General features: G+C 56.1%; 1 protein-coding gene across 5 annotated transcripts; it reads right to left on the bottom strand.

Moving 5' to 3' along the window:
• Positions 1 to 2023: 2023 nt before the first annotated feature.
• On the bottom strand, positions 2024 to 9711 carry CA4 (carbonic anhydrase 4). 5 transcript variants are annotated; one of them, XM_065908947.1, is made up of 8 exons: positions 9496 to 9711; positions 5552 to 5605; positions 4582 to 4737; positions 3763 to 3908; positions 3559 to 3642; positions 3215 to 3278; positions 2720 to 2886; positions 2024 to 2340 (listed from the first exon to the last, which is right to left on the bottom strand). In XM_065908947.1, exons 1-8 carry the CDS (start codon positions 9551 to 9553, stop codon positions 2146 to 2148), a joined length of 924 nt encoding a protein of 307 aa, XP_065765019.1. In that variant the 5' UTR covers positions 9554 to 9711; the 3' UTR covers positions 2024 to 2145. The 5 variants fall into 5 exon arrangements, with proteins under 5 accessions (XP_065765019.1, XP_065765022.1, XP_065765021.1 ...); XM_065908950.1 differs by lacking the exon at positions 9496 to 9711 and adding an exon at positions 8658 to 9228; XM_065908949.1 differs by lacking the exon at positions 9496 to 9711 and adding an exon at positions 8415 to 8597.
• Between the last annotated feature and the right edge of the window lie 13361 nt (positions 9712 to 23072).

Genomic DNA, 23072 nt, shown 5'->3' with positions numbered 1-23072 from the left:
TGAAATCACTCACAAGGGGCATTTCTTCCGGGTTTCCTTTGGCCGATCTTTTTGATTGACCTGGTTCACAGTCCATCTTTGATATAGCTCAGGATCCTCCCATGTGTACACAAGCATCTTAGCCCAAGTGGATTCTACTGCAAAGGACTGTGGGTAGAGTATCCCTTGACTTCACTCTCCTTTGACCTCCAAGGAGCCTTTCTGCAATTATGTGGTTGGGGAGGTCTCCTGACTTCGAGAATGAGAGATGTGGTCTGGGCAGGGCCCAGCTTCCTGCCTTAATTTTCCTGCTCTTCTTGTCTTGGAGCTTCGGTCCACAGGGAATGAATCTGCAGTCACTTTACCCCTGGGGAGGAGGGGGGCCTCTACCTCCTGCCTCACCTGCACCAACTGACCAGGCCCTGGCCCTGGCCCGAGGGCCCCTCTTCACCCAGTAAAGCCCATTCTTGGCCTCTTCCCCTCGTCTCACATTCCTCCAAATTCCATTCTTAAAATCTATCTCACGCTCTTCCAAAACTCCAGCCCTGCCCTGGGGCCCCTCAACCCCGGGCTCCTGGGGCCTGGCCTGACTTGGGACCTGACTCTGGGTTCCCAGAAAAGGCCTTATTTCTTTCTCCCTGGTTTTTGGACCCTCCTCTCCACACCTGCTACCACCCAGTCTCACTCCCTCCTTGGGCTCCGGAAAGGGAAAAAACCATTAGAGACTGCGAGCGGGGGTGTGGGGGAGTGGCTTTATTGACAGCTCAAGGGCCAAAGACCCTGGGGTTCACGTGTGACCCCTCAGCTCCTGGACACTGCAGCAGGCTCCTAACTGCCCCCACCCCTCCCCCCTGCACCGCAGACTCGCTGGGCCCCTCCCCTCCCCTCCCCCCTCCCTCTATTCCAGGCATGAACACTTGCTGGCCTCCAGATGCCCCCCGCCCCCCATCCCGCCTCCTTCAAGTCTTCCAGTGGGCGCCCCTACCCACTGAGGTCTTCCCTGACCACCTTCCGTTCCTGGTTTAGCTGGCTCACAGCTCTCACGGCCTTCCGATAAACTGTGCAGTGTGTCTTATGTATAGTGTCTCCAGGGAGACTGTGAACTCCAGGAGGACAGGCATTTCTGTCTTATTCCCTGCCATAACCCCAGTGCCTAGAACATAGGTGCGCAAGAAATTTTGAGGCAAAGCAATGAACCCCACCACCCACCCCGCGTAGGCTGTATGCATGCACTTTGCATACAGAAAGGGCAGGCTGGGTCTCAGGTGACTCTGCCGGGCGCTCACTGGGCAGCCTTCACCAGCCTCCTCTCCTTTTGGGGTTTCTGCGTGTGTGTGCGTGTATGTGTGTGTGTGTGTGTGTGTGCAAGCACGCATGCGCGCTTATTCTGTTCAGTCGTGTCATGATTCTTTGAGACCCCCCACAGACTACAGCCCGCCAGGCTCCTCTGTCCACAGGATTCTCCAGGCAAGAATACTGGAGTGGGTTGCCATTCCCTTCTCCAGGGGACCTTCCCCACCCAGGGATCGAACCCACATCTCCTGCATTGCAGGCAGATTCTTTATCAGCTCATTGACCAGGGCAGCCTTTCTGGGCCTCTGCTTCCTGCCTTATATAACGAAAGGCTGGGCTGGACCTTCTCCAGCTGTCACTGCGTCTGAACTCTGAGGTCCTTTCTCCACTTCTCCAAGCGGGGCGTCAGCGAGAGGGGATTCACAAGGGTGGGAGGGGTGCCTAGCAGGCCCTGCTCAGAAGTCTCCAGGCCCTGAGGCCCCCCCCCTGGCAGCCTGGGGTGGGTTGAGGAGGACAAGGCAGCAGTAGCTGTGGGAACTAAAGACAGACTTTCCTGGCCATCCAGTGGTTAAGAATCCGCCTTCTAATGCGGGGGACATGGGTTCGATCCGTGCCTGGGGAACTAGGATCCCACATGCCTTGGGGCAACTAAGCTCACCTGCCACAACCACTGCGCCCAAAAGGAAGGATCCCAAGAGACACACAGAAAAAAAAAGCGAAACAAAAAAAAAACTGCACAGATTTGGGAAAGTTTTTTCCAAAAATAGATCCATATTTTAATCACCATCGAAGTCCAACCTGAGAAGCCTGAGGGACAGAGGCCAAGCCCTCTTAAGGGCTGAGACCAGAGGTCAAATGTCCAGGAGGGAAGGGTCACCGGAGGAAGCCCACCGTCAGGCAGGCGAGCGCGGGGGCCAGCAGGGTGGGCAGCGGCTGGGACAGCAGCGGTCCTGGGGCCCCGGACCTGAAAACCTGGCGCTGGCCCAGGCTCTGCACGGGCCTGACGTTGTCCGTCATGTTCACGCTCTGATCGTGGTCATAGAACAGCTTCTGGGAGAAGGCCAAGATCTGTGGGAGGGACTCGTCAGGGAGGGAGCCGGGGCCGGCCCTGCTCACCGTGTGGCCTCTCTGAGCCGGCTCAGGTTCTCGCGCAGAGGGAAGGAATGAGGGATGCGAGGCGCGAGGCGTCCGCGGGTGGGGGCGGTGGGGACGGGCTCAGCTCCCGTTAGCTTCCTAAGCAGAGGGCGCTCGCGCTCTCGGTTTGGAGAGTGCTCGGTTCCGCTTCCTACCATCGTGTTCTCAGAGAAGAGTGGTTCTCAAGCTGGAGCTGGCATTGGCTTCACCTGGGGCGTGTCGGGCCCCAGCGCGCCCCGCAGCCCGCCCCCGGGCCGGCTGGTTCCCGGGAGCCGGGCAGGGCAGGCTGCACCCTGGGGTGGGCCCCGCGTACCTGATCCCTGTGGAGCTGTATCGGCTCCTGGAACACGGTCCAGACCACCTTCTCGTCGCAGGTCGGCGTGGTGAGTGAGCCCAGGTAGCGGAAATAGTGCCTCAGACTCTCCTCCTCCGGGAGCAGGTCGAAGAGGCTGATGCTCCTTTTCATCGTGGTGTTCGTATCTGCGGGGACAGAGGTCACCCCCTCACACACCTCACTCAGAGCTCAGGCCCCCCACCATGTGGACCTTCCTTTAAATATATATATGTATGTATCTATTTGGCTGTGCTGGGTCTTGGGGGGTCTTTAGTTGCAGCATGAGGAATCTGATTCCCTGACCAGGGATCGAACCCCGGCCCCCTGCACTGGGAGCACGGAGTCTTAGCCACCAGGCCACCTTGGAAATCCCTGGACCTTCCTTCCTAGGACAAAGTCTCCACCCCACCCCCCCTCCTGCGACCCACACCTCCCCTCCCGAGACCCCCATCTCCCAGTCCCCTCCTGACTCACTGGGTCTGCGGATGTCAGACAGCGCCTCCACCAGGGGCTGGAAGTTCACATTGTTGGATCCGACCTGGAAGAGGAGGGAAGGGGGCTTAAGAGAGGCTTGCGGGGTGAGCGGGCGCGGGGGGGTGGGGTGACCACCAGGTCCTTCTCCGGGTCTGGGGTGGGGTGGGTAGGCAGTTTCTAGGACGGAGACCCTGAGAGGCTCCGGGCTCCCCACGGCGGGGGGTACACAAGTCAGAGCACCAGAGGGGACGTCCGAGCCTCCCCAGCCCCCTCCTGCCTTGCTGGGATCCCGGGCGCCTGAATCCTAAGAACCAGCCCCTCTGACCCTGGGGGTAGCGGCCCACCTCCACCATGAAGGCCAGCACCGCGATCTCATCTTCGCTCGTGTTCCTGGATGGCCCCTTCTCTTTCTCATGCACTATGTGCATCTGGTCAGGGGTGAGTGGGATGGAGAGAGAGCCCGTCAGAGCGTGGACCACCGTCCTCGCCCAAAGCAAGCATACCCAGGGCCCAGTCAAGACATGGACCCCCAGGAAGAAGTCCCTCACCTCCATGGCAAAGCGCTCCCCATTGAAGGTGTGCTCTGAGCCCCGGTCCATTGCCTTGGACCAGTGCAGGTGCAGCTGCTTGGCCCGGTACCGTGTGCTCAGTCCTCCTCCGGTGATCGAGACCTCGTCTCCCAGCGACACCATCACTGGAGGGGACGGGAAGGGGCAGCTCCTCACACCCCCCTCCTAGCCTCTCCCAGCCCCCATCCCAGCTCCCCCCAGGCAGGACTTCTCTCCCATCTCCCTCCCATCCTGGGCTGCAGTCCTGAAGGGACAGGGCGAGTGGCACAGCCTGGCCCTTCCCCTGGCCCCCCACCGCCCGCCTCTCCCTCTGCATGCCCCCCATTGCCCAAACCCGAGGCTCAGCCTGGTCCCACCCTTGCTTCAACCCCCTCCACGCGTGGCGCCCCAGTGTCTTCAGGGCGGCGTCCAAACTCCCCAGCCCCGAGCCTGGCTGGGCTGACCCTGGCCTGCCTCTGTCCTGCACACACACGGGGTCACACGCAGCCCCTTGAACACCCCAACTGCTGCACGCCCCCATGCCTTTGCACATACTGTTCCTTCTTCCTAGAACCTGTCTCCGCCCCCGCCCAAACGGCTCTGATTGAAACTACCACTAGAGGTCCCCTCCTCTCCCAGGCCCACCCTGCTCCCCCTCTCCACCCCTCCCCTCCGCGCAGGGCTTGTCGGCCCCTCCCCTGGCAAAGGTGCCCCTCCCGGGAGGAGCCCAACCTTCCAGTCCCCAGGGAACGGGGGTCCCAAGACCAGGTGCCCCTGCTGCCCTGCCCGGGGCCTCCACCTCGCATGCCCGATACTCACCTGTATGCCCGTTGTTTTCCACGACCCACTGGTGCTTCCTGTCGTAGCCAGAGAAGGAGAAGCGCCCCAGGTTTGGGTCCAGCTGAGTCTTGGCTGTGACGATGTTGACGGGGGACTGACGGCTGTTCTGGCAGCTGCCTTCCCACTCGTCTGGCCCTGAGCAGGGAGGGAGGCTGGGCTGGGAATCAGGGGCGCCTGACTCAGGTCCGGCCTGGTTCAGCAAGGTCCTCCTCTGGAGGCTGGCAGACTGTGCTGGTGGATGCCCGGCATAGAACTCCGCCCTCTCCCTCCTTCCTCTTCAACACACACACACACACACACACACACACACACACACACACACAGAGTCAGCAAGGCATAATGTGGGACGGGGTGGGACTAGGCTGTGAGCTCTGGCGTGTGGGACCACCTCGGATGCTCAGCTGTGAAAGGTGAACGCTGGTGATACCTGCTTCCTGGGGGTTCTGAAGTTCGAAGCAGCTGGGTGGGAGAGTGAGTGGAAGCCGTGGAGTCCCCTGGAAGGGCCTCTTGTGAAAGGACCCCAAACCCTGACACTGAGCCTTGTCCGGGCACTGGGGGGCAGGAAGGCGCCACCCCAGGGAGCCCGGCCTCTGGACCTCTGACACTGGGGGGCAGGGCCAGGGTGGGGAGTGCCCTCCGGCCACCGAAACCGCAGAGGAGGCAGCAAAACGTTTCTGCCTTTGATGCTGCTGATGATTTATTTCAGAGGACAGAGGGCTGACTTCTTAGGTGACAGAGGTGATGACAGGAGGTACCAGAAAAAAACTCCGCTCACTCTACATGAGCACCAGGAGTGTGTGTGTGTGTGTGTGTGTGTGTGTGTGTGTGTGTGTCTGTGTGTGTGAAGCTGATATCTGCCTGCGGCCACCACCATCCCTCATCCTTTCCGCCCTCACTGGGTCTCTGTTTCTACCTGGACGGTCCCTACCCCTAGACTCCCCGCACTTACCCAAGCAGGTGTAGTTGGAGGGTTTGAGTTGAATCTGGTAGCACCAGTGCGATGCTGGAAGGGAGAGAGGAGGGACGTGAGGCCTGAGCAGATGGATGTGGGAGACACTGGCCCCTCCAAAGCCGGTCAGCTCTCCCCAGGGGCCAGCATCACTGTTGTTCATCAGCCTCCCCCAACCAGACCTGGAAGGAGAGGCTCTGGGGAAAGGGGAAGAGGAAGATTAGGGCCAGGCACCCCCCTCTCCTAGGACAATACAGCCACATTCAGCCTGGTTGCTTTCCCAGAGCTGATGGGGTGATGGGGAAGATTAGGCTAGCCCCTCCCCTGAACACGCCCTCTTGCACTGTGGTCGCCAAAGGCACCTAGGCCTTCTCCCCTGTCCCAGCATCTCACAGTCCTGGTGAGGGTCCTGACCTTGCCTTCCGATCCCCCACTCTGCCTCAGGACGGAGAAACAGCATCGCCCCCAAAAAAGGCTGCATCACGAATGTAGCGCCCTAACGAAAGATTTGACAAGAGGACAAACTGCACAGGGAAACCTCTCCTCTGTGCTTTCTGCCCAGTGTTTCCCTAAACCTGAAGCTGCTCTAAAATCAGTCTACTGATTTAAAAACAAAAAAGCTGGGCCAGCAGAGTGGATGAAGCATTTGATCAGAGCTGGAATTCTTAGGTGGGCCACTTACGAATGGTGGGTTTAGGGATAAGTCAACGTAATCTGTCTGAGCCTTAGTTTTGCCACGTGTAAAATGGAACTAATACCACCCACAGGGAGGATTAAATGAGAGTCGGGAGAGAGTGTTCCAGGCAGCCTGGAATTTAGTCAAGTCCTTCCCTTTCCCTTGCCTCCCTCCCTCCCTCCCTCCCTGCCCCCTCCTGTCGGGCGCAGATGGCCAAAGTTAAGGAGGGGCTGAGAGGAGAGAAATGAAGTGAGCTGGAAAGAACTCAGGGATGAGGAAATTCCTAAGAAAAGCACAGCTTCTCCAGCTCAGCCTGAGCTAAGGCCTCTGAGCATGTCCATCCCCACCCAACCCCACCTCCTCTGGGGTCCCTGCCACGAACATGAGATGGGGAAGGGCAGGCTCTCAGTGGGAGGTGGGAGGGAGGCCAGCAGAATAAGCATCTAGAGGACTCTGGCCCCCCACCCTCCCCAAGCCCCCCACCCCCACTCAGCCTCCCCAAACCAACCCCCCATCCCACCCCTGGGAGCCACCTTGGGTTTCCCAGTCTCCAAGTTCTGGATCAAACGCTTCTCCTACGTTGCTGACACAGCCTCTTTCAGCGATAGAGCATCCCTGCAGTGTCTTCCCCAGGCCAGTCCATCCCCTGCCTGGGACAGGGTTCTGCTGCCCCCCAGGACTCTGCATCTGGGCAAGCCCCACGAGGGGCAGCAAAAGGTAGCAGCCACTTCCCATTCAGGCCCCTCTCTGCACACAGGCAGAGGTCAGATGCCGGAGCCCATCGCCTGCCCTCCAGTCCTGCTCTGAGTCTTGCTTCTTCTCTGTAGCTTCTTCTGAGCCCACTAGCTTCCTTCCCCAGGCAAGAGGAGCTGCCACGGATCTCCCGGATCCAGTGTCTCAGCACACACTGGATGGGAGGTCAGCTGCGGCCATAAAAGGTTCCCTGTGTCTCCACCTCTCAGAGGTCCCGACGGCACGAGGGGCCACTGGAGTTGAGCCAGCCCTTCCCTGTAACTGAAGCCCAGAGGGAAGGGCTGTTACAGGGCAAGCCTGACCTGAGTCAGGCTCCTCAGGACCCTGTTCTGGCAGGTGGAACCCCCATCGCCTCCCCAGAGCCCATCTGGTCCAGCCTGAGCTTTTCTTAGGAATTTGCTCTTCCTGCCTTCTGGCTGCAGCTGCCGGGATTGTAATGGTGACCTCTGATCCAGCGTCTTAATCACAGAGACTTTTGACCTGCTTCGTTGAGTGCCCTTGTAACTACGCTCCTCAGGAAGCCAAAGCCAGAAATAAATGTGATGTCGATGAGGCCAAGGCCAGGGTCAGGTCTGTACCCAAAGGCTGAAGGTAGGGGCTGGTTTTTAGGCAAGAGATGGCAGGCTCAAACCAGCTCAGGTTCTGTGCTGGCTCGTGAGCGGGCAGCCCTTGCAGATGACTTTCAGCCGGCAGTCTCAGGCCACTTCCCCCGGGCCCGGGGAAGGAGAGGAGCTACTGGAAGGTCTTGGCTCCGGGCTCTGGGTTCTGCCCAGTCCCTCTGCCCTGACCAGGGATGGAGTGAGGGAACTAAAGGCCATTGCCAGTCACTCGGCTCCGGCCCCCCACCCTTGACTTACCCACCCCTCCAGCCCCCTGCTTTAGGGATGACTGAAGATGTTCCCTCCGGTGGACCTTGCTCACCCCACCCTCCAACTCCAGGGGGAGGGAGGGATCTTGAAAGCCAGCTCAGCAAAACCCAAATATGCCCTGGGCAAAGTCTTGGTAGCTTCTGGCCAGGTCTGGGGCTCTGAAGGGGCCTGTGACCCTCTCTGCTCCTCTCGCCAGGGCAGCAGATGCCCTGGGGAATTCATTGTGCCGCCTGGTCACCCTGCAGCTTCAAGCCCCCTAGGAGATGAAGTGAGGGACAGCGCTCAGCAACTCCCAGGCAGAAAGCCCCAGCATTTCTGGGGTGCACAGCTTGTACGAGGGGGTGGCTGAGAGGCTCCTGGCTTGCTGAGCCCAGTCCAGTGGTAGAACTGTCAGAGCCACATGGCTGCGGAGCGCCTGCCATGTGCCACGCTAAGCACAGACACCCACTGCCTCCCTTGAACCCTTAAAATGGTACCTGAAGACAAAATTACTTTCTGTTTTGTAAGTGAGGAAACCGACTTACCCAAGGAGGAAGCTGACTTACCAAGGAGGAAAGTGACTTACCCAAGGCCATGCAGCTACCAGGCAGCCACATTAATTGCAAAGCTGTTTCTCTTTCTATCAGCCCAGAGGCTTAAGTAGATTTCAAACCTCCAGCCCTACATACAAAAATGTTCACATCCTGCCTTCTCTCTTAGGATGCCTGTCACGTCCCCACCATTAAGTCTAAGTCTCTCTTGAAAGAGGCACCCACGGCCTCTTTCTCTGCTACTGGGGGTGGGGGGGGCACCCTCACCCTGGACTCACTTCCAGGGAGGAGCATCTAGCTTTAGAGAGGAGATGTGGCCAGGTGGACCCCAAGGACCATCCCAGGGGTAGCTGGGAAGGGGAATGGCAGATGGGGGCCTCCTTGCAAGGAGATGGTTCCTCTTGGAGTGCGGAGAAAGTGCCAGATCAGATCGGATCCCCGTGCCCAGACGCCAGAGGCGCCTTCAGCTCCTTATCAAATATTAACACCCCTCTCCTGCCACCTCCCACCTAGGCGAATAATTAAGAGCTCGGCCTCACCATTAATCTTTAAACGAAAATCACCCTGGCCGGAAAGACCGGCTTGGCCGGGACCTCGGGTCTCCGGATGCCCCCCGCCAGGCTCCATACACGGCGCTGGAGGTGAAGGGTGCTGGCAGCCTCCCGGGGGCAAGGAATCAGGGCGGAAAGCGGCGATGCCAGGGCCGCACGGCACCCAGTTTGTTGCCCTTGGTTCAAGCCGAGGGTAGCTACCAAGCACTGAGCCCCCGCGGGACGGACAGCGACCCACGACAGACCGAGGCGCACAAGCAAGGGCGTGAGACGCCAGAAAGGGTGAGAGGCGGAGGCGGGCTGCGGGCAAAGATGCTCCCCTGAGCGGCCCCGCGGGGCCTTGCCTGCATCCTTGCCCATAGCCCGCACGGCGCCTGGAGGAGGACCGCGGGCCCCGAGCCCCGAGCCCAGCAGCCGCGCCCTCGCTGGGCTGGCTCCCGGGCGCCCACCCCGCCCGGCCGCACGCGCCGCCGCATCTCGGGCGGGCGCAGCCTGGGCGCGGGCCGGAGCGCGAGGGATCACTGAGGGGCCACCGAGGGGTCCCCGGGCCGAAGCCCTCGTTCACCTGCGCGGGCCCGGGGCGGGGCGGCGGCGAGGACCAGGAGCGCCAGCAGCAGCCGCATCCTGCGCGGGAGCCGAGCCGGGGGTCGCGCACCGAGAAGGTCGCCGCGGATGCCGCGGTCATGCCGACCCGGGTTTTATAGCGGAGCCGCAACGGGAGGGAGCCCCGACAGCAGGACGCGGGTAGCGGCTCCTCCCACTGGCGGAGCCTCCCCTCCCCTGGCCCTCCTGATCCGAGCGCCTCCGCTCCCCGACTAGCGCTCCCGCCCCGCCCGGGGTCACCTTTCCACCAGGGCGCGGGGGCCCCCCTCACCCACCTGCGTCGGAGGCTGCGCCCCGCTCCCGGCTCCTCCCCAGTCCCACACCTGCTCTCCTGTTGGGGACTGGGAGAGCGACGTCGCCAGGTACCTGGGCCACATGGGAGTGTGGCCCCAGATTCCTCCCTTGGATCAAGTTGGCGTGGACCCCTGCGCCGCTCTGTCGCCTTGGGAGCAGCCCGCGGGGCGCCTTGGAACGGGCTGGGGTTAGGGGCTGGGGGAAAGAAGCTGTCCTTCGGTGGGGTGGCGGAGTTGAGAGATGTGCGATGTTGTTTCTCGAATCCGGTGTTCCCCGAAAGTGGGGCTTGCTTCTCTCTCTCCGGTAGTGAGCACGGATTCTCTGGGTCTTATCTCTTTTTCAGCATCTCTCCCAGGCTGCTACGCACTTAATTTGTAAGCAACCCAAAGACTGTTCTTCTCACAGAGAATGAGGAGGCCTGTGAATTGCTGGGGGAGGGTGTCTGTGATGGCCAGCGCTGGGGACGTTGAGGGGCAGAACTGAGAAATGCATTGCCAAGGGGCTCAGTGAGAGAGGAACTGATGGGATCAGAGGGGAGGGGCTGGCCCTCTTGGGTCACCCCTGCCAACCCCCCCCCCCCCCAACTCCCAACTCCTGCGGAGACTCCTGAGATAAGATGGGAAGAGAAGAGACTGGGGTCTGAATGGACCTCTCCTTATCTCCTCTGTCAGAATCTTCAGAGCAATCTAGGGGAAAGAGACTTTCCTGGGTGGAGGCTCTAGGATTTGGGGAAACCCGGCTGGGGCCCTCCCTAGAGCGGAAGCTGCCTCTGGTCCCAGGAGGGCCGCTCCCTCGCCTGGATTTGGCCCGGGGCTGCAGGAGACCCCTTCATGGCTCTAGGTACTGTGTGTCCCACATGGGGTGGGGGCTTCCGTGGGAGTGTCAGAAGCTCACTCCGACTTGGGTGGGGAATGTGGACTTGGGTGGGCCTGGGCCCCCTACATCAACAGGAAGCCCCGGTTTTCTGGTCGAGTCGCTTCCCCATCCGCTGCCAACCTCTCAGCCCCCACGGGCCTTTGAACCTAGGCAAGAGACCTCTGAAGAGGGATTGCCTCCCCCAGAACGATCCAGGCAAATGGGCTTCCTCCCTGGTCTGAGTCCTGGTTGACTCTCCCCGACATTCTGGCCCAAGATCACACAGTCTCCCAGAGCGGCTTTGATCCTCAGAGAGGGGAGGGGAGAATCACACCAGGTGTAGGGTCCTATTGTCTGCACTGCCTTAGAATTTAATCACCAGCCTGGGGGAGTGATTTAATCACAAGTCAGGAGAAGATTCCACACGGGAGAAGATTCTTCTCTGGGAAGTGGATCTGCGGTCACAAGGCTGTAAAAATCTATCTAGGACAGGGGAATGGAGCGAGGAGAAAGTCTATTCCTAGGAATGAAGTCTACTTCAGGGGTCCCTGTAACCCCAAGCCAGCCCCTCTCACAGGCAGGGGAGAGATTTGGAAACCTTTGGCGTGGTTAAGAGGCTGTTGACTAGTGACTTTAGGTTAGTGCTCAGTTGTTTCTGACTCTACCGCCCCGTGGACTGTAGCCCACCAGGCTCCTCCGTCCATGGGATTGTCCAGGCAAGAGTACTGGAGTGGGTTGCCACTTCCTACTTCCAGGGGATCTTTCCGACCCGGGATGGAAGCCTTGTCTCCTGTGTCTCTGGCATTGGCAGGCGAATTTTGTACCACTAAGCACCACCTGGGATGCCCCTGGTGACTTTAGAGGCACTTCAAAGTCCCTTTGGGAAGAGGAAGCTGATTTCAAAGTAATCCTGCTCCCCTCCAGTCAGGGCTCCCCTTAGTAGGATCACTGAGTTGAGGGAAGAGAACCACACCCCTGGGGGGTGTCCCCTCTGAGGCATAAGGTGGTGAGGGGGAAGGATGTTAAGGATGGGCATTTCCTCAAGGCTGCATCTTAATCACCGGCACCACCAAGACTGCACATCTGTGACGCAGGAACTCAAGGCGGGGGGTGGGGGGGGGGGGGTGGGGGGTAGTGGGGGAGGTGAGGGTGGGGGTGGGTGGGGGAGTGGTGGCTCCTGCTCTATCTATCATCTCTGACTCTAAGGTCACACAAAGCAGATTACTTTGTGTTGCCAAGGTCACCCAGCCTCATCTTCCAGCCTGGACCCCTGTCCTACCTGCCATAAACTTGTTACCTGTCACTGTCTAGGTCACCCTGGTCCTTGTTCCCTTGGAGGGGACAAGACCCCCTCATTACAGCAGGAATCATAAGATCAGGGATGGGCCCTAACACATCACAGTGACTGACAGGGCCCATAAAGCTGCCAGCCTCGGGCCCAGCAGTGCCAGCCCGTCACAGCCTCCTTCCTCTTACTCCACACAGGATCCCCGAGTGTCCTGTGTTCAAGTCCCCGGTCTTCCTTTGACTCAGGGATGACCTTGGGCAACTTTCCTGCTCCTCTTTGATTGCAACTTCCTCATCTATAAAGTGGGGAGGATAACCCTGCCCTGCTGACCTCTGTCAATGAACAGTTATTAGGCCAGAGCCTGCCCAGCCCAGACTTTCACAACCTCCCAGTGCCCTGGGTGTAGCTGCTGGCACATTGAAGATGCAGAAATGAATCACAATTCTTATCCTCTGGGGGTTTTCGTGCCACAGTCCTGTCTGGATCAGGAGGGAGGCACTGGGGGAACTATAGGGCTTCAAGGTCAGACAGTCCTGGATCACTCCTGGCCCCACCCACTTGCTCTGTGACATCAGCTGAGCCTTGGTTTTCTTACATCTGTGAAATAAAAATCATATCCCCATCTTCCTCCCAGGTTTCTGATTCTCATCATTCACTATGAGAATTCAGTGACTAAAGCCTGAGAAGGGCCAACCCAGCCCTGGGCACATTAGCACGTGTCACCGCGACCTCTAAGCAGAGGTCCTTTCACCTGGATTGAACATGATCCTAGACAGGCATGGATGTGGCGCTGGGTGGAGAGAACACTGGGGTCGGACCAGAGGGGCCCGGTCACATCTCAGGTCCTCCTGGTCTCCCAAGACCTTGGGATGAGTGGGGAAGGCTGAAGGGCACGGAGGAAAACCCCAGCCTCGGGGATCCAAAACGGGGAGATTTGGATTCAGCCTCTCCTAGGACTCTGATGGACCTTGGGTGGAGGCACAGGGGGGCAAGACGCCACACTCCTGGCCACACACCTACAGACACCACACTCCTGGTGTCTGTAGGTCAGAGGAGGACCTAGGATGTAGCCCTTAGCAGGAAACGACCAGGAGGCCTGTGATCAGGGGGTGAGGTGGGCAAATGGAGGATAAGGTAGGAGAACAGAACAGGCTTTGGAGCAACACTGCCCTGGATTCAACATCCCCGCCTCCCACTCACCCTGCACTCCCTCAAGCTCAGTGTCTTGATCCGGAAAATGGGGATGACAGCAGGACCTCCCTTCCATAGGTACGGTTAGGATTCAGCTAGAGGATGCTGGGTAAAGCACCTGGCAGAGGTTTAGGCACATAGCAAGTGCTCAGTAAACCTAGGCTTTAAGCATAGCTACTATAGTAACAGTAGCAGATGCCCATGAGGTTATGGGAGCCCAGAGGAGGTCTCCCTGGCCCAGCCAGTGGGAGTTGGGGGATGCTTCCTGGAGGAGATAAGACTCAAGCTGAGTTGTGATAAGACTTGATAAAACTCAAGCTGAGACACATCAGTGGGGCAAGAGAGAGAGTACTGAAGGGTGAGACTGGAGGGTTATCCGGCACCAGACAGGGAGGACTTGTCTGTTGGGGTTAGAAAGTTGGACTGATCTTTTCCTTCGATGAGGGGTAGATATCAAGATCCTGATTATATAGGCCAAGATATCTTTCAAGAGAGAGTCACTTGGTTGTAGAAAGCAACAGAGATGCTCAGCTATTTCTTTGAGTTATAGAAGAACTGAGGCTGAGAGAGGGCAGGGATGCACCCTTGTTGCCCAGCCCCCAGCCCAGCCCACCCCTCACCCCAGCGCAGCCCAGCCCACCCCTCAACCCCCTCCAGGCCACCTCATCCTCCCCGACACACATTCCTCCCTGCCATTGAAACCCCAGCATCCTTTTCCCCTTGTGTTCTGCCCCAGGCAGAGTCCCCTTCAATTAACAGATGATTCAGGGAAATGTTTGCAGAGGCTTCATGTCCTTGGATATTGAGAGTAAAGCCACATGCAAAGCGGGCACATGCAAAGTGGGTTCCGCCCCGCCTGAACCTGAACCTCTGCCACGTTCTAACAGAGACAAGAAGGTGCCTGTCCAGCCAGCATCTGTGGAAAGGAAGCTGCATTCCCCGTCCCCTGGTCTCCACACCCAGCCAATTCCTCTGGTCTGCAGGGAGAACCCGGGAGGGGAGCAGACAGAGAGTTATCTTGGGGGTGGGAACACGGCCCTCTTTGGTAGAGAGCTTGGCGGAAACTTCTGCCCCTGCACATTTTGAAATAGTAGCAGCAAGAAGCATGGAACAGTCCAGCAATGGAGATGCCATATGTTCTGTCCCCGCCCCGCAGAGGCCTCAGGAAATCTCCCCCAGGGCTGCCCCTCACCTCTCAGCCAGGGAGCCGGGTCATACCAGCTGGAGGCCGGGCTCAGAGCCGCTTTGGATTTTCCCACATAGTATTCATATGTGTTCTGGTTTGTGGTGGAAGGACCACCAGAGAGGTGGTGAGGGTGGTACCAGACAGAGGGGAAAAGGAAGAGCCATGTAGGCAGCCTTGTGGACGAAAGGGCATAGTTAACGTGATGCCAACATGAAGAGACAGCCTCTCTTAGGAGCATGTGTGTGTCTGTTAACTTCTTTTTCTCTGGTCATCCAGATAATACCTACTCATTGTAGAGTATTTGGAAAGAAGCAGGGGGAGAAAACTGCAGATAACCTTATCTCCTAGAGGTAACCATTTTACAATTTTAACGTATTGCTGAGGAAAAAATATTTTAAAGAAAATAGTCATTCATTCCCACCTTAATTTTTCGGTTTCATTTTTCCAACTTCCCTTTCCATTTTTATCTACAGGCAAAGCCCTGTGGACTCAGTGAGCAATCTAGTATCCTTTTTTAACTTTCACCTTCCAGTGTCAACACGCGTCCCTGTTACCTCACGGCCCCGGCAACTGCCATTCTGTGGTTCCACATTGTTCACAGCCGTGTCATCAGTTTACTGTCCATTGTAAATAACACTGCAGAGAACATCTTCCCGCTAGGGTGGGAAGGGCCACAGGCGGGGGAAGGCGACCGGGGCCCCCAGATCCTCTCCCTAGCTGCTGACTGTGAAGGACCACCATCAGCTTATGAAAATAGTTTGGAGGTAAGGTTATGGTCCAAGGGACCCCTATAGGCCGGGTAAAGAATCTTAATCCGAAATTCTAACTCTTTGATGAAGCGCCTGTAAGATGGGGAATATGGGCCGGGGCTGGCGGGGAAGCCGTGCGCGGATCGGGGGGTAAGGAATGTGTTTCTGTGTAGATTTGCAGAGACAATGTGAGAAAAAATGCATGCCTGAAGGGGCCCCTTTCTATGGGTGTGTTTACACAACAACAGCGCCCTCTGCTGTCCCTGCCCTCCCAACAGTTCTGTGCCCTTTACAGTTTAGAAGTTCTTCCTCCTGTTTTAACCTTGGATTAGTCTGTCTTTCCCTAGTGTTTATTTTTCAGTTCTGGGGAACACAGTAAGATAGTGACAATAAAATAACTTTCAAAGAGTTGAAAAACAATTCTTTAGGTCCACCCGATACCTGGTACTTAGATCTTTAGCTCTGATAAGGACTAATTTAGCTGAGTAAATGTTAAAGATCTGTTAGGCTTTATTCAATGATTAATTTATTTTAAAATTTAATTTATTTATTTGGCCGTGCTGGGTCTTAGCTGAAGCATGCAGGGTCTTTATTTGTGGCAGGCAAACTGTTAGTTGCAGCATATAGGATCTGGTTCCCTGAACCTGGGCCCCCTGCATTGGGAGTATGGAGTCATAGTCACCGGATCCAGGGAAGTCCCTCAATGATGATTAATTGGGCAACATCCAATCTAGTAGATGGAATGGAGTTCCGAGGAGCTGTACAAAACGAAAGACTTACATAGCAGAGGGAGTAGGAACAGAGACATTGTACTAGACAAAACTACAAAACCAGACTGGTTATGGCAAGTTCACTTTCCTTTACAGAATAGCAGGGGTTATTCAGAATGAGGCAGATTGCTTAACCAGCGCTGGTCCTCTGAAGATCCAGCCCGAGCCCCTTACTTCAGGAAGTTACTCCGCGGCTCTGGCTCCCGCTTGCCCGGAGAACGGACGACGGTCTCAGAGCTGCAGACAGAAGCTGAGATGTAGCAAGGCTGCAAAGATCACGTCCCACCTTTGATAAGGGCTACAGGTGGGTACCTGTGGAAGGGCCAGATCAATCTGCCCTGGCTCTTCCCTTATGGCAACAGAGGAAGGGGGTAGTGATTATGCCTTAGGAAGTAACCCTGAACTTAACCTTGCAGGGTAAAGTTTATTAAATGAATTTCATGTAGGGTGGGTAGGAGCAGGGCTGGCTTCAAGGGCATAGGGCTTGTATAGTTGCACAGGGGCTGCACTTGATTTATTGTCCTGCCGTTGCCCTCTTGAAAATCTTCGTTTTTGAACCAGGGGCTTCTGCGTTTCTATTTTGTAGCAGATCCGAGTTGGGGGCGGGCATGCGCAGTCTTCTCGCAGGCTCTCCGCCCTCCTAGGGCGCCCGGAAGCTGCCGGGCAACGGCGCCTCGTAGAGTCCGTGGACCAGCAGCAACTTGTGGAGTCCTTGGCTGGCTCGAATTCTGCTTTCTCGCAGGAAACGCTGCACACTCGCTTGTTCCGGAGCGCCGTCGGCTGTGTGCAGGGGCGCGTGACTCTGAGGCACTCGCCACTCGCACCCGAGCACCGGCCCCCCGGCTCAGCCCTCACCGGGAGGTAGTGCTGGGGCTTGCCGCAGGCTCGGCTCGCGGGGAACACGCTGGACAGCACCGGTTCCGCAAACTTCTGCCTCCTATGTCTGGTTTCACACTGCGCCCGGGGCTGGTCATCAGAAGGTGCGGAAGCTCCTGAGCTGCGGGCGGCCCTGGAAGGCCGTGCAGAGACACAAGGGACTGGTAGTAATTCTGAGAAGCCCGGAGAAGGTGGGGCTAGTTCAGAAACCAGGGCTCAGAGGCACAGTGAACAGCCAGGACGCGGGGCTCACGCGCTCCCGAGCCCGGGGAGGGTCCTGCTATTCACTGTGCCTCTGAGCCCTGGTTTCTGAACTAGCCCCATCTTCTCCGGGCTTCTCAGAATTACTACCAGTGCGATCGCGTTTAGCTCTCTGGGTAATCTCTCCATCTACACCCTCAAGGGCAAAATATCTGGACCGGAAGCGGCTGTACTCTACCTGGGGAGTCGCAGGCACCTTCCTTCTTGCTCGGACTTTGGGAGCACGGGATGGGGGACGCCCACACAAGCCGGCGGTCACCCAGAGTCCAAGAAGGGCATATTCACTGTGTGAAAGGTGCAGGGGAGGAAGTTCTCGGGATTTTTCTGTCCTTAATTTTTGAACCAGGGGCTCTGCTTGTTGGGGGCGGTCATGCGCAGTCTTCTTGCTGGAAATCCACCCTCCCAGGGCGCGGGGAAGCAGCCGGCCAAAGGCGTCTCGGAGAGCCTGTGGACCAGCAGCCGCAGGTTTTGAACCAGAGCCCCTGGTTCAAAAATTATCTCCCAGGTAGCAGCATCTGCACAGCTTGAATGCTCATAAGGGGGTCCGATCCCTGAAAATTGACGGAGGCCTTCCCAGTCTCACCAAACAATTCACAAGACAGATTTAGAGTGGGCAAGGGCTATGTTCACAGTGTGTGAGTTTCTGCTAACACTAGGACAGAGCGTGAGGTTGGAGTTTTGCCCACCACTCCCTAGGTCTGGCCATTCTCTGAGCCTCCTCAGGCAACCTCAGAGCCCCTACATGCCTCCAGTTCAAACCAATGATGGTCTGAACTGTTGAGGCAGTTGATGACCCATGAGGGTTATTGGACCAATGTGAACAGGCCTTGGAGCCTGGGCGTTCCCCTGAGGTGGGGTGGGCGGGGCGGGGGCGGGGGGAGTTTCAGCACCATGGGATGGACAGCACCCCAGAGCTCCAGGCCTAAACCCAGTAGCCCTCTTGTAGCCATGTGTTCTGGGAAACAAACTCACTCAGAAGGACAATGCAGATAGTGGAGTGCAGTTTATTACACCAGCGGGCCCAAGGCAGAGTCTCCTCTTAGCCAAGGACCCCGACCAGCATTTGTGAAAATCTTTTATACCCCATGTGTACATGTCCGAACCCACCACCCCAAATTCCTTGAGACTTACATAAACAAAGGAAGGGTAAATACAATCCCAATAACTCCATCACTCATGTGCCATGTGCTCAGACAGTTAAACAATTAGCCAATATCAATAAGCCCGAGGTTACACTCCGACAGGTACAGAAAATTCATGGCTTGTCTGGAGGAAGTGGTGATTAGTGTCTGTGCTCTCTTAGGCAATGAGTGGAGGCCAGACGGAGATGCATTCCGGGCCAGGCCGAGCTTCTGGATCCTGATCTCAAGTCCCAGAGGCTTTGTGGGGCTTGTAGCAGTGTTCAGAGGATAGGGCCCCAGTTTGAGGTACACGATGAGAGGGAAGGAGGCGGGGAGGGAGCCCGAGCTGACCTAGCCTGGGAAAGTTGGTGTTCCAGAACCGCTGAGCCTACGTTGGAGATCCTAGTCACTCCCCTGGAGCCTCCTTCCAGTTCGCCTGGAATTCCAGTGTAGACGCTGACTCTGGTGCTCTTTACAACAGAACCTCAGACACTCGCAGGCCCAGGTATGCAGCCTCCACTTCCTGCCCAAGATTCAAAGGAAAGATAAGGGCACCTTTTGAAGGGAAATTAAGGTGTGGAAGGGCTATTCTAGGGGAGGGAGGCAGAGCTGTGACCTGATAAATGCGAGGGAAGTTATGGACTTGGAGGACCCGAGTAATTGGCCCTTTGTAGGGCTCAGATTACACACCTCGGGCCAGGGCCTCCCTGCAGTGGAAGGGTCACCAGCGCCTCTGGGGCCTGTCTGTCCCGGTCAGAGAGAAGCCCCGGGACTTACCGACTTACCGGGATAAGGCAGAGGGGTAGGCGCTTGCGATGGGCGGCCACTTGTGGCTCTGAGAGGGCCAGCACTGGTGACTTGGGAATCCTAATAAGTTCCTACTCCCCATCCCAGTGCCAGGATGAAACCCAGGGTTCCCACTAAATGTGACTCCAATTAGACACAACGCCCCATCTCCTGAACTTGCATTTAAGGCACCTGTTACATTCCACTGTCTAACTGGTCCCTGGTCACATCCATTCCACAGACAGTCCCAGGGTTCCACCTCCTTGCTATTTCAACCTCCTGGAATTTCTGATTCCATCCACCCGGAAAACTCTACCCAGTCAGGCTTGAACATCCCCTTTGGCCTGAAATGTCCTCGCTCCAACACCTCCATCCTGCTTTTGTACCCAACGTCACTCTGCAGAACTCTCCTACCTACCCTTGTCAATCTCTCCCAACAAGGCCCTGAGCTTCCCTGACTCAGGAATTAGGTTGGCTTCTCCCATAGCAGCACTACACAGAATAAGGTAGGAGCGCCACAAGTATCTGTCAATCAAGCTTTGTCTTGCTTTACTCAGCGTGGGTAGCATGGATTGAGGAAAGCTGGACTCCTAAGGGCCAGTGGCTCAGGATTACCCAGGGAGAGTCTCAGTAAAATGACTGCTCCCTGATCCGACTGCCAGCCCCAATTTGGGTCCATTCCGTTGTAGGATGTATTGGCAGTGTTATGAAAATGCCATGGTAGGGGGAACCCTATGGTCTCAGGTGTTCTGAATTTCTTTGGCAGGACTACGGGCCCAGACAAGGGCTGTGATTTGTCCCAGGCCACCTAGCAAAGTAGCAGAGGGCCAATGTCAAAGTTTTTTTTTTTTTTTTTTAAAGATGTGACCAGATTGGGAAAATCGCTTTCCATCCCCAGAAAACTGAACTAGGGAAAACCTGGCTGTAATGTGTGTTACTGCTGGAAAAGCCTCAGATGGCCCTGGCCAGGGTGAGACCACTGATATCAGCCACACTGGCGCTGATCCTGGGCGTGCTGGGCCGGGATAAAGGAGGGACTGTAAAGACCGTTGTTTGTCCCACTCGTTCGTTTTATAAGACCCAGAGAGAAGAGACATCTGCCCCGAAGCCACACGACGAGGTAAGAAGCGGGCCTAGGATACTGTTCTCAGAACTGACCTGTTCGAGGACAATTTCCTTCCACGTGAAGGAACCTCGACCTCCCAGACACCCATGAGGCAACCAGCCAGCGAGGGCCTCCAGTTTAGCCAAGTTTCTGCCTGCGTCTCGGGAGCTACCTCGGATTGAGTGCGCTACGCGCTACTTCTCGCCTTGAGTGAAAAGCGAGACCAATCGATTGGTCTCCCTGCCGGCGTCGCTGAGCGCTGATTGGCTCTGGCTTGGAACGAGCGATGCGGAGGCGGGGCAGTGGGCGGGGCTTGGCGCGCTGGGAACTCGGAGGCCAGATACTCCGGCCAGTCTTCGGGAGCTCGGCGAGAGCGGCAGGCTGGGTAGGGCCCGGGGCTTCCCTCGCTTCTCGCCGCTGTGAGGTCGAAACCTCGCCAAGCTCGCCTTTTATTTCGTCCTGTCTGGCGCCTTCTTGCCTCACTCAGAGGCCCTTCTGAGGCTCTCAGGCGCTGTTGGTACCGTCGTTAGAACTCACTTACAACTGCACCTTCAGTGTCGATTTCGAAGCAGTGGTTTTCAAAAGAAATCATTTTCCACCGGCCCTCCCGTGCTGAAAGCAAGGTTGGGGATCTAGGTTCCTAAACACATCTCCATACCCTTGATCTCCGGGGTTCTGCCTCCAAGCATATTCCTGCTCTTTCTTTGTTGCTCATAATACACAAAACGGTGACCTTGGAACATTGGTGACCATTGGTCACCTGATCACCATTTCCTCAGCTGAAAGGGGGACAGATTTGAGTAAGATTTGAAATAACATCAATAAGAAAAATCACAACAATAGCAAAAAGTTAATAAGTACCATGCCATCTGAGAGAACAAACTGGCAACAAACAACTCAATTCTCTGGAAGGGAAATTAATTAAAAACTCAGAGGAGATGCCAGAACACTTAGCTAGCAGGTTTAAAGAAGAAAAGGGTGGGGTGGGAGGGGGACTTCCCTAGCAGTCCCGTGATTAGGACCCCAGCCTCCACTGTAGGAGGGTTCCATCCCTGGTCGGGGAACTGAGATCCTGCAAGCAGCATGGTGTGGATAAAAAAAATAAAAGTAAGGGAGCTCTGGAAAATGCCTAGCTGTATTGATACAAATAATCCAAGCCTACAGCCCAGAAGGGCAAGTCCATCAGGGTTAGAGACTGGCCATTGTCCCAGCTTTCCCTGCAGGTTCATGGACTTTGCTGCCTGCCTTTAAGGTGGAGCCACAATCACACACACATTCCCTGAGGCAGTGCTCTGATGACTGTGACCCCAGTCCATTCATCCTACCCCTAATCCATGTGTCCTACCCTTTGGACAGTGTGATCACTGAGGCCAGAAGCACCTCTGAAGGACCCTCATATTCATGTAATTATGGGCCAGGGCCAGCCCCAGAGGCCAGAGGCAGATATTTGCCCCCAGGAGCCTGGTCTGCACTGGGGGCAGGGGTAAGGAGCTCAGGGAACAGGGACCCTGGAAGAAAAGATTCTCCTTTATTCCTTGACCTTAGAAAAAAATTTTCTATATTCCAATGAATTAAAAAAAATTTTTTTTCCCCACGTAACTGCAGATTTTCCAGCCCTCTTAATAGAAACTTGGAAGCAAAACTCTGTTTTGACATTTCTCAGCACCGGACTGCAAGCAGCTGGAATCCTTTAACTGGACTGGTTCAGTGTGACTGCATTGGCCTAGTATTCCCAGTGTCACTTTTTAACTCTTACAGCCCTGCAGTGTGGGTGGTATCACCCCATTTTATACATGAGGAATGCAAGGCTCAGAGAGGTTCAGGGCCTTGCCTGAAGCCACTTAGTTAGTAGTGGCCGATCCAGTGTTCTGATTCAGATCTGTCTCATGTCAAAGAACACTTTAAATGGATGAATTGTATGTGAATTATATCTCAATACAATTTCTAAAAATATAGCAGTCACTAATTTTAGCCATAAGAGGAGTATGTTTAGAGTAATATTTTATGGGTGACAACACAGTGACTCATTGGAAAAGACCTTGATGCTGGGAAAGATTAGGGGCAGGAGGAGAAGGGGACAACAGAGGATGAGATGGTTAGATGGCATCATCGACTCAGTGGACGTGAGTTTGAGCAAGCTCTGGAAGATGGCGAAGGATGGGGAAGTTTGGCGTGCTACAGTTCATGGGGTTGCAAAGAGTCTGACACAACCGAGCGACCAAACAACAGGACAGTGACCTTATTTTGATCAGTTCTTGGACAATTATGAAGTGGCTTTATTGTGTCTCATTTTATCATGTTCTCAGAGTAACTGTGTGTGATTTTGGTATTCTGTTATTGTTTATGTCCAACAGAAGGACGTGAGATGTCCAGCCAGAGATCTGGCTCTGAGTGTTTGAGGTCTGTGAACATCAGATCCGTTCTGGTTGTCAAAGGCTGGTTTTTCTCTTCCTCAGCAGACACTGGGAACCTCAGCTGGGCCCTCAGGGACCCACAGGAATGCGAGTAAACACTTGGAAAGTCCACAGAAACTCTGGGCCCACCCTCTTGCTAATGTGAGCCTGGGCTCTCGTGCCTGGGACCACTGGGGGCACCAAGCCAGAGGAGAATGTGCGTCATCTGTGATACAGGCCTGTTTTATACTTATTATGTTTGTGCTAATTCAGAAATTTTAGAGGCAGAAGTTTGCCCCACTGTCTCTGCCAAGGAGTGCCCCTGCCCAATACGCCAGTGATTACTTCCAGCCCCCTCCCTGCTGGTTCCTCCCCCAGGACTCCATCCATAACTCCGGGAGGACTTGGAGGGTGAGACTGAGGGGCTGAAGCTTTTTCAGGCCTGGCAGTAAGGGGACTTTTCCTGTCTTTGCCTGCTCTCCCTCGCAGAGATCCAGGTTGGGAGTTCAGGCTACTGATTAAGACTTATTTTGTTGTGATTAATTTCAACAGACATTGAGGGGTATCTGGAGTCCCCGTACACCCTTCCTGGTATCCATCAAAGGATACAGAGGACAGATCAGGTAGAGGCTGGGGTTCCCTGTTTCAGAGAATGTGTTGGCCT

This window comes from Muntiacus reevesi, chromosome 18 (assembly GCF_963930625.1).
Source record: "Muntiacus reevesi chromosome 18, mMunRee1.1, whole genome shotgun sequence".
NCBI classification, from domain to species: domain Eukaryota; kingdom Metazoa; phylum Chordata; class Mammalia; order Artiodactyla; family Cervidae; genus Muntiacus; species Muntiacus reevesi.
Note: the sequence above shows the minus strand (reverse complement) of the source record. Positions and strands in the feature narration are given on the sequence as shown.